The 15,074-nt window shown below is 47.0% G+C and overlaps 5 protein-coding genes across 5 annotated transcripts; 3 read left to right on the top strand and 2 right to left on the bottom strand.

Annotated features, from left to right (window-relative positions):
• Positions 1-700: 700 nt before the first annotated feature.
• I302_106337 (uncharacterized protein) lies at positions 701-3,998 on the top strand (the record flags this gene model as incomplete). The annotated part of the gene is made up of 10 exons (XM_065870253.1): positions 701-955; positions 1,046-1,319; positions 1,469-1,756; positions 2,332-2,487; positions 2,551-2,687; positions 2,833-2,903; positions 2,961-3,201; positions 3,500-3,639; positions 3,696-3,919; positions 3,985-3,998. 10 exons carry the CDS (start codon positions 701-703, stop codon positions 3,996-3,998), a joined length of 1,800 nt encoding a protein of 599 aa, XP_065726325.1.
• A 766-nt stretch (positions 3,999-4,764) lies between these two features.
• Positions 4,765-5,732, top strand: I302_106336 (uncharacterized protein; the record flags this gene model as incomplete). The annotated part of the gene is made up of 5 exons (XM_019192076.1): positions 4,765-4,915; positions 4,986-5,122; positions 5,193-5,323; positions 5,395-5,621; positions 5,704-5,732. 5 exons carry the CDS (start codon positions 4,765-4,767, stop codon positions 5,730-5,732), a joined length of 675 nt encoding a protein of 224 aa, XP_019046706.1.
• Positions 5,733-6,431: 699 nt separating this feature from the next.
• Positions 6,432-7,460, top strand: I302_106335 (uncharacterized protein; the record flags this gene model as incomplete). The annotated part of the gene is made up of 5 exons (XM_019192075.1): positions 6,432-6,597; positions 6,667-6,803; positions 6,909-7,051; positions 7,118-7,341; positions 7,417-7,460. 5 exons carry the CDS (start codon positions 6,432-6,434, stop codon positions 7,458-7,460), a joined length of 714 nt encoding a protein of 237 aa, XP_019046705.1.
• Positions 7,461-8,669: 1,209 nt separating this feature from the next.
• I302_106334 (uncharacterized protein) lies at positions 8,670-10,111 on the bottom strand (the record flags this gene model as incomplete). The annotated part of the gene is made up of 3 exons (XM_019192074.1): positions 8,670-9,382; positions 9,503-9,677; positions 9,752-10,111. 3 exons carry the CDS (start codon positions 10,109-10,111, stop codon positions 8,670-8,672), a joined length of 1,248 nt encoding a protein of 415 aa, XP_019046704.1.
• Positions 10,112-12,595: 2,484 nt separating this feature from the next.
• Positions 12,596-15,040, bottom strand: I302_106333 (guanine nucleotide-binding protein subunit alpha; the record flags this gene model as incomplete). Its single annotated transcript, XM_019192073.1, has 6 exons — positions 12,596-12,667; positions 12,752-12,864; positions 13,036-13,269; positions 13,499-13,838; positions 14,136-14,320; positions 14,731-15,040. 6 exons carry the CDS (start codon positions 15,038-15,040, stop codon positions 12,596-12,598), a joined length of 1,254 nt encoding a protein of 417 aa, XP_019046703.1.
• Between the last annotated feature and the right edge of the window lie 34 nt (positions 15,041-15,074).

The following is a 15,074-nucleotide window of genomic DNA, read 5'->3' as shown; positions in this document are numbered from 1 at the left end:
TTGAAGAAGTCTAGAGTGTATCTGGACACGTGAGCATTGTGAGCATATCAATTGCATATGTGTAACTTGTGTCTGTCCAGCCGCTCTTACTGTCATGCATCGGTCGTTTGACTGCCCAACAGAGAGAGGCACACAGTCCAGGTGAATGTAATGTTCAGAATACAACAGCACTTCAGTATAAAACAATGCCTCATCGCACACTTGGATAACATATGACCGAGCACAAACGCAGTGTTTCTCAGAATTGAGCTCGCAAATTCGACAAGGATCTTCAAGCATATTACCTCTGTTGTCTGGCACTGTGCACACCCTCCCTTATCTCCTAGAGCCTATGATCGCCTCCGTATGAATACGGTCCGAAGGAAAATGACTTTGATCCTCGTCAATTTCCCCTGGGTTGCATCCTTTCATTCATCCTTAAGAAAGATTGCTTAAAGGATCTTCCTATGACTGATCGCTTGACCTAGGAATGACGCAACTTTCTTCTCCGGGCTCGCCAGGTATATAAGAGACGTACATCTTACCACTTTCGATCTAAAGTGAAATATCTCTACCGCATTCCATCTCTCAGCTGTGCTGGAGCTATCAACATACCATCCGTGTAAACCTACATACGCTTTCTACCCTCGTTCTGCTGCACTCTATAGTTCGCCGTAGCACAGACAATCTACCAATCCACCCATCTTTTTCAAAGAGCACGATGCTATCAACATCCAAATTGACACTACTCCTCCCGCTCTTATGCACTTTATCTCTTTCGAACGCCCTCCCCCGAATGGAGGAGCCCATCTTGAACGACCCCGATGCAATCGTGACCCTCAAAACCGTTCAGAAAGTGGCAATATCCACAGGGGCGGACGGTAGCACGGCGACCGTATTTGACACCACTACTGCCGATGCTGAAGAGGCCACATCTGCTGAGTCTGGGATGTCTACCTCTACGACTTCCAACACTGTAAGTTCCACTACTGTTATCCATTCGTTGGTGTTTGAGACTGTACAACAACATTTCTTTATCAGTGCTGAATCGCCAGTACCCATATAGACTGCAGAAAGCGCTTCGACAACTGTTGGCTCAGCTACTGCGTCCTCTGTATCGAGTGCCAGTGAAAGTGCTCCGACCGATCCGCCCACCAGTATACTCTCTGTAGCAACTATCGAAACTGACTCGGTAGATTCAACTACCTCCAGCGATATTCCTGATACCATCAATACAGAAACGGTAAAAAGCACTAGCACCGACTCCGCTACTACTTCTGCCACGTCGGCTGCTCGTGAGACGAGCGCGACAATTTCAAGTACATCGGCCAATGAGTCAAGTGAGTATCCTCCATCTACAGAGCGACACCTTCTTATACCCTTCTTGTAGCATCTACTGCGACCATACTCGAGTCAAATACCTCTGAAGTGACCTCGAGTGACGACGGCAGTGCATCCAGCTCTAACAGTACTGCTGACAATACTTCAGCCTCGACTATCGTTACCTCCGCTAGTGTTAGTACGGATGTGACGGTCACTCAATCCCCCGGAGTCACCAACTCAACCAACAAGACAACATCGGACCTGGTCGCAGCTCAAACCGCCATTCCTTCCGGTGAACAGGCTCTTACTGCCAACTCAACTACCACGGCTGGTTCCGACAGTGTAGGGAAAGTCACCACAGAAAATGATAGCTGTACCAGAGGTGCTCGTCAATGTAGAGACAATGTCATGTTCTTGTGCAATTATATTACGCCCCCTCCTGATTTGAGTGTTGGTGAGTGCTGTGTTCCGCTCGGTATTCCATTGGTCAGAGGAACTTTTTATGGTTCCGTCTTGATATTGGGGGTCTCCTGTCACGGATTGCTAATCAGTGCATTTCTTGTTTGCAGGATGGATTGAGCAAGAGTGTCCAAATGCGTGTGACGAGATGACCGGAGTATGCGTTTAAATGAGCAGGGCGATATGGTCACGAGCAAAGAGAGCTCTAACCATGATTGATATTTGACGTTGTATACATGTGTATTTGGCGACGTGATGGTATAGAGCTACGCTACTCCCTGAGGCACGGCTGCTCGCAGGTTGCAAATGATTGTTTTCTCGAACGATCGTCTTACCACCAACAGCCCGTCTCGAAGTGGTGCGAAGAGGACTTCTAAGCCATGCCACGCGAAAGCCTATAGCTCTTCTTTTGCACCTGAATATGCTCACCTGAGAGAACGCACCTCGAATAAAAGCTCTCAGGTGTCCCAGGGGTCATTTTAGAGCTGCAGATATCGTTCGAATTGCATACCTAATCTCTGTTGAGATTTCCGACCGCATATCAGGCAAGCGCCCCATCTCTCACTATAGTGAACTCTTCACTGCCCGCTTTGGTCTTCCTGCTACTCTCTTTCACCGCCATTGCGTCTCCAATTGCGGACGGTCAAGATACCAATGCGTACAAGTTAGATCGAGGCTTACCACTGAAGAAACCAAGGACGCCTTTCAACCCCTCCAAGACTGCCGGTAAATTTTCGTTCACTCTGCTCAGACTCGATTAAAGCTGACATATGGGACGGCTTCTTCCAGTCAAGCGACAGCAGCCCTCCGGAGCGTCTCAGACGGGTAACTTCGCAGTAACTTACGATGATGACCCCCTAAGGAAGAGAGATGGACCAATGTACCTAGTCTTCGCTTCTGATCTCGGTTCACTTGAGGTCACCACTGTGAGTCCCCGGATCTTCAGACTTGGGATATCGTTGGTCGTGACTGAGGGTGAACCTTTACTTTCATACTATACAGGATTCCAGCAAAGCAAGTGTATTCAAAGTCCCGGGTACGGGCCCTTTCTCTAATGGTGTAATCCAGTAGTATAATACCTCGACATCAACTTGGACGAACCTGTATAACGCCATGCTTGGTACCGGAACGAGTGGATACGAGTACGCTTCAGATCTTGCCAACTCCAAGCTGAGCTGATAATCGTTTTGGGCATGTAGCGTAACGATCATCTCTCTATCAAGCGACTTTACAGGCTACTCGACCTACAAACAGTCTGCCTCAGGTGCCATCTCTTACGACTATAAAGCCGCCGACTCAGCTTTCGACTACTCTCTCCAGATGTGGGTTGGGGAGTTCGGAGACTTCCCCGCGGTAGCTGGAGCATATCCAATCGACGATTTGGAATTGGCTGGAATATACAATTCCCGTCCCATTACTATCACCTTTATCCGTGAGTCCGTGCTTGCGTTTGGGATCACACGAAGAGTACCATTCTGACAAGATGGATGGATGTCGATCCGCAGAGGGATAGGTCATAGCAATTTAAAGAGACTTGCTCGATTTTGTAGAGTGCCATTGGATCCGTTGGCTGTATCAATCGGTTGAGAGGTTCTCCGGCAGGTTCAGTGATCACTGAGGACCAGATTGCGTCCCCAGGACTCTCATTCTTCCACTAACAACGAGTATCCTATTATGAGGCGGAAATCCGTCGTTTTTCGATGTGAGCTTACAAGCCTGACGACTTCGTTTGCCTTAGGATTCAAGTAAAGCGGGCTACTTCAAGGTGCCTGGCACAGGCGCGTACTCGGGTGGAACTGTTCAGTACTACGACTCAACGGCGCAAACATGGAAGGGCCTCGCTACTCTCAAAATAGATGCTGGAGCAAGTGGTTACGAGTCAGTGCACAATCTTCTCCATTCTGTTGAGCCGTCGCTGATCCATCGTTCTACAGTATGACCTACCTCGCCTTGACCACCCCTTCGACGCTGTATAAACAGAGTGCATCTGGAGTGCTGAGCTACCTGTGGCTGGCTCCTACCTCGCCTGACACTTTCACACCTTCCATGTTTGTTGGCAACCACGGCGGGTATCCAATGGTAGCGGGGGCTTATGCGTCCTCTGGTCTGACTACATTTGGTGTGACGGACGTTCAACCAATCACCATTACATTCACTCGTGAGCTCAAGCTTTCTGTCAGCCAGCTATTGATAACTGACAAAACTGTTTTGTCCTGCATTTAGAATTCGAGGGATAAAACACCACAGAAATATCATGTCTTTGAAGGGAATGTCTGAAACCCAATCGTGTTCCCGCCTTTCATGTCTCAATGTTGGATTTTGCTCCTCATCCTTCAGTCGCTTATCTGTGTCTCACATTCAATTCTCTAGTTTTTGACCTTATATGGACAGTCATGCTCTATCGTCCCGCCTGCACTGTGAATGGCAATGAATCATTATAGCCACTCTGTCCCCATCCTACGGACAAACGCTGGCGAGTGAGTATACATCCTAAGAAGCGGATCTGTGCGGCCCTCCCTCTGTACGACTGCCCCTACGTTCGGCGTTCTCGCCATGATTTGCATGATCATGCACAGAGAAAGGAGAGAGTGAGACTGAGTAGGGCTGCATGTTCTGCACGGATTGACATGTCTACCTGAAGACCGACAATCAGGAACGGATCGAACCAAACAACCGATAGTTTTGGCATTTACGGCATATACTCGGTCTTGGAATTCTTGCACAAATGGCGCCGTTCGATGAGACGCGATCGACAGTTGCATCCCGAATTAGGAAGGTTGCTCCTGAAGTCTGATAGTCTAATCGGTTGTTGCGTCCCTTATTCCATTATTTGTCCAACGGATGATCATTGGTGTAGCTATGGTATCCTCGAGCTGGGCAGATGTAGGAATCTCTCTTCGTAGAAGGTATGATTCCATCGTTCTTTATTTCAATTCCAACATCGTTCCTTTCTTGCAATTCCCGTTCAACTGTGTGTAGCCCAAAACAGACGGTCGAATCATCATGGTCTCCCTGCTATACTCCCTGGTCATCTTCCTATTGTCTTTCACAGCTCTAGCGTCTCCCATCGGCGATGACAGCAATGCTTATAGGTTATCGCGAGGGTTACCTCTCAAAAAACCTCTCATTCCGTTTGATGCGACGAAAACTGTCGGTGAGTGACTGACCCTTCAGAACCCCGCTCGCAAGAAGATCATGATGTTCACTGATACCTTATTGTCCAGCCAAACGACAACAGCCTTCGAGTGCACCTCAGGTGGGCTACTTTGTAGTAAATTACAATGATCCTACCAGGCGAAAGAGGGATGGTCCCATCTACCTGTGGAAGAACCCGAATGTCGCTACCTTCAGCACAACCACCGTACATTCTCTCAGTCTGGCTTAAACCTGTCTTCTCTAAAACATCCGCTGATGTACTGATGTCACTGCAGGATCCGGCCCAAGCTGCCATCTTCAGGGTACCTGGTGGTGGGCCATACTCTAACCAAGAAATACGAGTGTTGGATCAAACTTCACCCAATCTGAAAACATCCAAGATAGCTACTTCGCAAAGCGGCTATGAGTGAGTCTCCTCGCTTTCTTCCATTTGCTATACCTGACCATTGAGACTGATGTTTTGTTCTTCCTGTTCAGCGTTGTATACATCGCACGTTCCTCTACAGAATCATCACTGTACAAGCAGTCCTCTGCCGGATTGATCTCTTACGATTGGGTCGCTGAAGATACGACTTACAATTATACTCCTCAGCATTATACATGCACTTTCAACGGCAATGTGTTCATCACGGGGGCTTACGAGCCTTCTGATCTGACGTATTTGGGCTTCGCCGACGTTGAGCCTATCACTATCACTTTCATCCGTGAGTCTGCTTTCTCAATCTATGGTCGATACATTGCTGATTTACTGATAAATGGCGTGTCTTTGCAGAAACGATTGCATAGGGGTGTCCCCTCCAGCAGACCGCCGTTAGGGTGGCGGACTGACCAGCTTGATCGGCAAGAGGCTTGCTCGAAAAGTTTCCCATATGTATACCCTCATCGCAAATTGTATTCCCCTTCAATCTCAGCATGTATTTCCGGGTTTTCATTGTGATACATCAGGCCATGCCTCTTCCATGGCATTCCCGCCAGAAATGAGCTGGAGATACGGTGTATTGTGTTTGGCTTCAACAGCCACTCCGTTCAAGGTGTTGGGATTAGTTGATAGTTGAAAACATGCAACAAAGGCACATTCGATATGATTGTCCACCTACAGTACATCCCGTCCGACATGCATAACGTGATCGACGCCAACTTTAATCGCAGATTCCTGTCATCCGGTACGACCAACGTACAAACAAACAAAAACACTTACGGCATGTTCAATGTTTGTGGGATCGCATCCGATGTGTCACCAATCCATACTGAAGCGCCATGATAACCTTCATCCCCTTCGTCTTCGCCACTACGAGCATCCGATGAGCTTTGAGGTGCTGACTGGAATGTTTGGGCCTGATGTAAACAATAAAGCGGATGATCGTCGCCATACTTGGCGGAGCAGCTACCGGCCGGAGGGTTGTCATCGCAATGTATATATATAATCAGCGAATGCAGATTGACTTTGTCTCCTCATCTCTAAATCCTCTACCTTACTTCTTAGCCAAAAGTCAACAGACAATCGACAGATCAAGATGGTTTCAGTCTCTCTCTTACACTCGTTCATCTTGTTACTTCTTACCTTCGGGTTCGGTGGAGCTCTCGCTTCACCTGTGCCAGAGGATACCAATGCCTACAGGTTGTCTCAAGGATTACCTTTGAAGAAGCCTCTGATCCCTTTCAATGCGACTCGGACTGCTGGTGAGTCGAGTCGATATTGAGGAAGGTTGTTTGTTACATGTTCTGATCCGGCTGACCCGCATTGTAAAGCCAAACGACAACAACCCTCGGGATCACCTGAGACAGGTAACTACGTCGTGACATATAACAATCCTTCCAAGAGGAAGAGAGCCGGTCAGATCTACGTCTCTCCTCCATCTGATGTCGGTATTTTGTCAATCACAAACGTGAGTTGTCTTTCACCCCTCATCAAGGGTATGATGCATTTTTTCGTTTGGAACCTTTTCGTGTATCTCATGATACTGATATTGATATCGATTTTGAAAATGTAGGACATCGACTTGGCCGCATTGATCAAAACTCCAGGAACGGGGGCCTTCTCAGGCTCCACCATCCAGATCTACAATGATGATACTAGCTCTTGGCGATACCTCTACACACCTTCCAAACTGACCACCGGTCCCAGTGGATACGAGTAAGTTGGGGAAAACACCTCATTGGTTTTTGTGTTTTTTGACTGACCGCTGGATACCTGATTTAGCGTGTCCTTCATTGGTCGATCAACCGCTTTCTCGTACTACCGACATAGCGCTGCAGGTGTGCTCTCGTACGATTGGGTAGCCTCAAACTCTCAGTACAATTTCACTCCTCAGATGTACATCGGTCTATACGCTGGGTATACCGTCATTGTTGGTGGTTATTCTTCGTCGGACGTCAGCAGTCTTGGTGTCACGAATATCGAACCTATCACCATAACCTTTTTACGTGAGTGGGTGGTGTCCCGGTTGACCCCGGGTGATCACGATAAGTTGGCAGAGGCTGACAATTATTCATGTGCAGCTCAAAGTGAATCCAACCCTTGTCTAGGAAGGAAGAGGTGTTAGAGGACTTTACTCTATCAAAGGGATGAAACCGTGCTTGGTACTTCCGATGGGTAAATCACGTACTCCCACAGTCTCGTTGATATATCTCATCGATCCTCGATTCTCTCCTTCTCATTCTATTTACATGTTCTGCTTCCGGGTTTTCATGGACAATTACAATCTCTCATGCATCTAAATCTAAGAAAGGAACAGAACCTGTCTACTTGCAGTCGTTGACTTGATCCTCCTGGTCACAATTCTTTCGTTGATTCCTTCCTGAACACCCACTAGACTGAGATCTCAGTAGGTGGGCTCATCAATGACCGAGCTCGACAGCCGAAAGACAGGGATCCTCCACTGCTCATCAGCTGGGTATCTTTCAAAAGAGCCCAACCAAGAGGAGGAAAAGAGGAGGCGCCGTAGTACTGCGTATTTGTCCTTCAACTCTGGCATTGGGGTCTTCACTTTTGATATCTGGTTTGATCAGATGCCGTCGGACTCCGGAGATGCCCACTCAAGTTTGATGATCGTCCTGAAGGAGGGGTGAGATACTATATGTTTGAGAGTAGAGGGCCTGTTCAATTCATGCCTACGGTAACTATTCGGCGTCTTGGAATTGTGATTTCCCGCTCGTCGCTTGCCATCTTTCCTTGCGTTCCTTCTCTTCGGATCCTCAGTGTTAGCACGTTGAGTTTGGATAACGAGAGAAAAGGTGAGGTGCATAGGAAACGGCGATAATGCAGTGCGCAGTGCGATACTCCATCTAAATTATCTCCTGTAGATGAATCTTACTTTCCAGCGATTAATACGATGTCTCACCGTGCCGGACCCTGTTGCACTCTATTATGCAGAATACTTCACTCGGATACATGAATCCATGTCGTTTCTACTTGTATTGTACCTGAACCTAAACAACTGACAAAAACGAAATCAGATAAACTAAGAACGAAGATAAGACTTGAACAGTCTATTTTAAATACAAACTTGATTGACCGCCCGATGCCAGATATTATATACAACCTGTGTAAACCTATGCCATCTATCCGATCCAATGATTCTCTGGTGGTCGACTGTAGGAGCTTGAGAAACCCATTTTGACAATATATCCTGTAGAGATCACTTTTACGAGACAGGATCTTACGAGGTATCGATTATGTCTTGAGGGTTACCGCTTTTTCCCCCAAGTGTCGTCACCACTCTGATCATATTCCTTGAAACAGTGAGGACACCTTAATAACCCATAGCATCCCTTCCAGCTCTACTACCAATCATCCCCCTCTCGCCCTTCTCCTCCAAAAGCCATAACCCCTCATTATCGCCCACAGCCTCTCCGGGAGGTGGCACTCCCTTCTCAAAAGCTTTCTTCTGCTCTTCCACCCATTGAGCCGATCCCTCCGACCCCTTAAGGATAGGTTGCAGAGGGAGGAATACCTGACCGCTGTTAGGAGAGGTAGTTATGGGCAAAGCCGAGTGGTAGAACACCATATCTCCCGGGGTAAGCTCCGGGTGGATGATCTGGATGGACTTGAGATGGGGTAGATCCATTTCTCCCACGGGTGACGACGGGTCGAGCAGTTCCCAATTCTGGAGATCGAGGTATTCAGCAGACGAGGAAGAGTAGAAGGAGATCTTGGATTTGATCGATCGGAAGAACGGTCGGAGGGCGGCGTACTCTGCTGCTAGGATTGTGGGGGAGACGATGGTAGATGAGTTTGGGATACTTGGTGTGAGCGTTAGGTGAGATAATAGCGATCCTGGGGTTGACCATAGATCGCTGGAGGTGGTCGGGGGAATGATAGGTTGTGGATGAAGGCCTTCGATTATCGTTGAGGCTTTGAGGTATACTTCGGGTGAAGAGAGGAGGGCAGAGGACACTTGGGAGTTGGCGGAGAGGATGGAAGGGTTGGATCGAGCTGATAGGAGGGAGGGGTGCCAGTATACCGCTATTGAGGGAGTCAGCATTGTACATGTGTAGATCGAGGAGATGAAAGATATCAAAAGGTGCTAGTCTATTTACGGTGATTGTAGATTAAGATGTGTCCGAATGAAACCCCATCACTCACCCCTTCCACCTCTTTCACCCACGCTCAGCAATACCTCCCTTGCCCATTCGATAGCTTCTGAGTCCCGTACCACATCTCGAACAACGACTAAACCGGTGTCCTTGATTTTGTTTACAGTGGATGCTGATGACAGTTCCGAGCTGAGCCGTTGAAATGCTATTTGGGGTACCTCGTTCTATTCGAGAATTAGATCAGCTTCGATTCGCGAGACGCAGGAATGGGCGATGACGAAGTTTGGATATCACTCACTTGACCATCCCTCAGCCGCTCCAGACCACCGACGACCTCCCTCCACCTCTTCTCGAGACCTGCTCTACTCTGATCATTGGACAAAACCTCATTTTTCCATTGGTCTAGCTTACTTGCCCCAGAACCATTCTGAGGATTCGAGAGTAACAGTTCGAACTTCATTGGCGATTTGAGTGACCTATTTACGACTTTTACATTCGCCACTTGGGCTGTGTGCTCGTATGGTGGTCTGAGGGAGGAAGAAGGTGTCTGTGCCAGGGAGGGCAAGTGTTGGGCGTATGGTGGGATCAATCGTGAGTTTGAAGAGAGAGATGAAGGAGGGTGAGAGGCTAGGGAGGTGAGTAGTCGACGGTATGTCATCGTGGTGGTTAGAGTGGTGTGGTGGTGTAGGAGCAGAGTTGGGGGTATCTGAGATGTGTACTATGAAACCACCTCGTATAGCCAGTCGTGTAGGAGTTGCTGATGCTGGTGCTTTGATTATTATTCAAATATTCAAATATTCAAATATTCGAATGTGAATATGATTTTGATATCTTGATATTCTTGTGGTCGGAATTTCCCGGTTAAATTGAATATTTAATATTTACCAGATAGAAATGAAAAATCAAGAATACGATTTTAGCCGGTGGATAATTGTTATCTCTAAGCGAGGTGTGATTGAGTTGCTATACTCGTAAAGCTTAGATATCGATCCAAAGGTGATGGTGATGGGTAGACCTTGCTTCTAGCTCGATGGTGATGATGATGGTGATGGTGGTGATGGTGGTGATGGTGGTGATGGTGGATGGCGATGACAATGACAATGACAATGACAATGATGTGTGTCTAAGCAAAGATCTGTCTTTACTACGAGCCAAAGGAGGTCCTTTGGAGTGATGTGTTGATGTTGACGGATGGTACAGTGAAACGGGGTACTCTGCTAGACTGACTACACTGTATCGCCTTTGACAAGGAAAGATAGCAAAGATAGCAAAGATAGAAGATGATGATGAAGAACAATCAAGCAGGGATGCGAAGGATATAATCCATATGGACACGCAGACAGGTATATGGAATGACATGCGCTTAGCAATCAGATACCATATACAATTTTTGAACTCCTTTATTAACCAATCGGACCGACCCGGCGACAATCAGTATAATATGGTATATGAGCACGTCTTCCCTTTTTTTTTGCATTATGGTTAACAGCATCAGCAGCTGATTGCACAGATGAGCTCGGCAAAACGAAGCATGCATTGGCGCTCCTCATTCGATATTACAAGTAATCCCTTTCGCGCTAACAGGAACAGGGTGAGAGTGCGATTGGACAAAAGCCAATGCGTGCAGCACGGTGATTTCGAATTTTCGCGTTTAACAGAAAGTAAAATTTGTACCCCGAACGTTCATTTTTGGAGCCGAGGGTGACGAAAGGAACATGAGCACAGGCAACAGGCACAAAAGAGAGCCGAGACCGAGTTTCCGGTTGAGCTTCACTTTGCAACCACGAGGAGCTCCTCTGTCGTAACGCATTGCAATCATGGTGGGTTCCAGTACTCTAACAATCGCTACTCTGTATGCATCTCGATGTTGCTTGGCCTGCTCCCTTGAATCTTTGATGGTCAAGTATTATAGAGTGATGCATCATCCCATGGACGAAGTTATCTTATCTGGGAGTGCTTCTTCCTGTCTGTACAAGGACGGATGTCATTGTAGTGACAAGTGACACTTCGGGGTGAGTAGACTTCTTACCAGGTGAGAGTATATGAACGGTGTAGATCTTCAACAGATTGAGTCGACAGTTCATGAATCGATGAGCCAACTTGTCTGGTGCAGATCCATATATGCAACAGGGTATGCAACATGAACGTTCGGTGATCTGACGTAGGGGACCAGAAGCACGTCCCAGTGTCCGTAATTGGGTTGACACCATACTCTGGTCCTACTCTTAGTGTCCCAGTGAGATTGTAAGGAAGTTATCACCACACTCGTACTCAGGATGAGACCCATTTGTATCTGCATGATGTAGTTATCGAATGATAGAAAGAAGGGACGAAAGGGCACTAAAACAACTGTCATGTGTTACTGAATGATACTAATATCCAAGGAGCAGGGTATGTGTAAATATGAATATCAAAATGAGAAAATCCGATAGATTTAAATGTATGATGGATGAACGACTGGAGGGTAGTAGGTTGATGACCTTTTTGCAATGCAGGTCAGATCGCCGGATAACGGGTTGAGGCGACAGGGGTTTGATGGAGGACGAAGGAATGATCCGGGGTATGGGATTTCAGCAATTGTCGATGCCAAGGGGAAGATCAATCGTGTGCTTTTCACCTGATCTGGGATTGAGAAGGGCGTCGATCCATTCGTGATCCATTCGTGATCCATTCGTGCATTCGAGATGGGTGATACCTAATCGAGAAGTAGTGATTCCCATCAAACCATATTTAACAATCCCCGATCCTAGTCTAAATCCGTTCTCCCATTCCATCTATCTCCCCATGCGCATTCCGATTTGACCCAGATTGTCCTCGATCTAAATTCCATCTTTGATCTGAGACCCTTGGAACGTACCCTCCAATCCCATCCTGTTCCAGACTAATGTTCTTCCGCCCATTGCTAGCCCTTCGATAAATCGCCAAAAGAAGAGAGATCAAACACTGCTGAATGGGATGAGACGAAAAGAAGAGGGCGAAAGCAGACTAATCGATATCGATAAACGGGTATATAATGTTACATGATACTGAGTGAAAGAAGGGATAGTTGTCGTAGTACAGGATAAGTATTATAAGGAAACCTATAAAGAAGGAGAAGCAATAGAAGTGTTTTGAGATAAGTGTCGCATCGAATCCAATCAAATTACAATATACCTGAATCACGCAGAGCGTTTTGGAGGATCGTCTCTTTTACTGCCGCGAAAACGAGTCGGATCTGTCAACGAGCGAGATGATTAGTTTGAAATAGATGATCATAGGTTATGGAATATGGTGGACTGTCAAGACTTCTTGTACTCACGTTAGAAGTATCTGTCGCTTGCGTCAGATGGGGGTAGACAGATAATCTTGCTCGGTTGGTTTGGGTGAACCTCCATAAGATGTACTTGGCAGCTTTGTTTATATCGGCACCGCCTATCATCCAACCCAAGATAAGTAAGCGATGTGATATCCAACAGTGACCCAGCATGTGGGTCGGACCGATCCAATGAGAGGGAAAAGACGAGATACGTGGTAGTAGTAGATGAAGATAGAGATCATGACAGACAACGTAATCAACCACTACGAAAGGAAAAGCGGACTCACCAGTATACTCAGGGAAGTATTGCACCAAAGGTATCTTAGGTAATTTCTGCTTGAACAGATCGATCTTGTTCAAGAACAATATGACTGACGTTCTCAAGAACCACCTTGAATTTATGACTGATTCGAACAACACCAAAGACTCCTGCATTCTATTTTGACCCGATTCTTCCAGTAAAACTTGATCGTATTCTGATAGGGCGACACAGAATATGATGGATGTGACTGCTTCAAAGCCTGTAAGATTGAAGGAGAGTTAGTCGGTCTTCTTTTGCGTGATATGTTATCAAATAATGATCAAAAGAAAACAGTCAAGCGAAGAAGTAAAGGAAATATTGTGATATGGTATTATATAGCTCTCAAGACGAATTTCTCAAGGCGACAATGCTGTTTACGCCATAAGGAAGTGGATCTGAAAGAGAATCGAACAGACAGTTATAAATTTCAATGACGAAAGACAACTCACAATGAATCCACTTCTTCCTCTCCGATCTCTGACCTCCCACATCGAACATATGAATAGACAGTTGACCCATATTGAACCTCGTCTCGCTTATACCAGTAGTCTTGGTTCTCGCTCTCAACACATCAGCTTCGTCAGGTATGTAATCTGCCGCGCCGATCTTCCTGATGTTGGCGAAGAAGTAGGTCGCAGAGTCCATCAAGTAGAACTCGGACGATCGGTCCATCACTGATGGGATCACGGGGTCGTGCCATAGGGAATCTACGTTGTGCAAGATCTCGGAAGGGAGGACGGAGAGGGGGTCGGTGTCCATTCGGTACTCTAGGATTCGGTCGGCGTATACCTGTTTTGAGGACGATTGAGTGGGTTAGTATATTTTGCAAGAAATCATGATGAGTACTTGGTTGTATGGGAAAAGTAAAAACGAAAGAGATTGGATGGGTGATCTCGATTGGGGACGGAATAATTCGAGGGTAACGGGAAGGTATGAAGACAGAAAGATGATAGTGTTCATCTGAGTCGTGTAGCAAGACAGAGAGAATGTCATGTGCAATGAAAACAGCCTCTTGACCCGCTCAAGTGCTCCACCACCCACGCAAGGAGAGAATAGATTCCACTCAGTCAGATCTCACCGACTCACCCTGTTATTGGCATCCTCCGGATCGACCCCAATCTTCCTCATCGCCATGATCAACGCTTGAGCCGAATCGAGTACGTTCTTATGTACGATTTGACGGAAGCTCAACAACTCTTCGCGGCTGTATCCGTTTTGATGGATGATCTTCATCTGCTTGACGATGGTGGATTTACCTGATTCTCCGGATCCTACGAGATTTGATCGAACGAGTCAGCACGATGGATGGAGATTTAGGTGATGAGGTAGCGGGCATTCGTGAAGAGTATGGGTGAGCGGAAAGGTGTGGAGACTAGGCAAGTGAAGACATGGTAGGGGCGCAGATGACAAGATATCTAGTCAAAGATCGAGGGTTCCATAGGATGACTCATCGTCCCAGTCTTGACTCAACACAAGCACTAGGGTCCCGCTCGAATTGAAGAGTGGTTCTTGACCATATTACCTCGCACGTCGCGTTAAGACATCACTTCCACATGGTACCAAGCGTTATTCCGTATGTTCATCCATCATCCACCCCACGCCCATGGCGAATCGCGTCACCATCTCCAGACCTTTCGACGTTCTCCAATGACCTCAGAGAGACAGAACGCGGAATACTCACCCAGCAACAAGATCTTACATTCCCTCTTAAACTTCTTCGAATCATCCTCCAATTGCCTATCAATAATATTACTCCTATTCCTATCTCCCTTTTGTTCCTGCGGTGTGGGTTCCGTAGATGCCAGGGCAGCAGCTAGACCCTGTCCAGCCGCGCTCGTCGGTGTCGATTCGCCATTGGTATTTACTGGAGCGGGGGATGAGGGATTATTGACGTTGGTCTGGGGTGATTTGGCTGATTGAGAGGGTGGGGCGACCTGCTTGGTCTCGTTGGGGTGTTTGGGCGATGAGGGCGTTGATAGACATCCTCCCATTTTGACTGTGTGTATTCTGTACTCTCTACTCTCC

Source organism: Kwoniella bestiolae, chromosome 4, assembly GCF_000512585.2.
Source record: "Kwoniella bestiolae CBS 10118 chromosome 4, complete sequence".
NCBI lineage: Eukaryota > Fungi > Basidiomycota > Tremellomycetes > Tremellales > Cryptococcaceae > Kwoniella > Kwoniella bestiolae.
The sequence above is the reverse complement of the archived record's forward strand: the minus strand, read 5'-3'. Positions and strand labels throughout refer to the sequence as shown.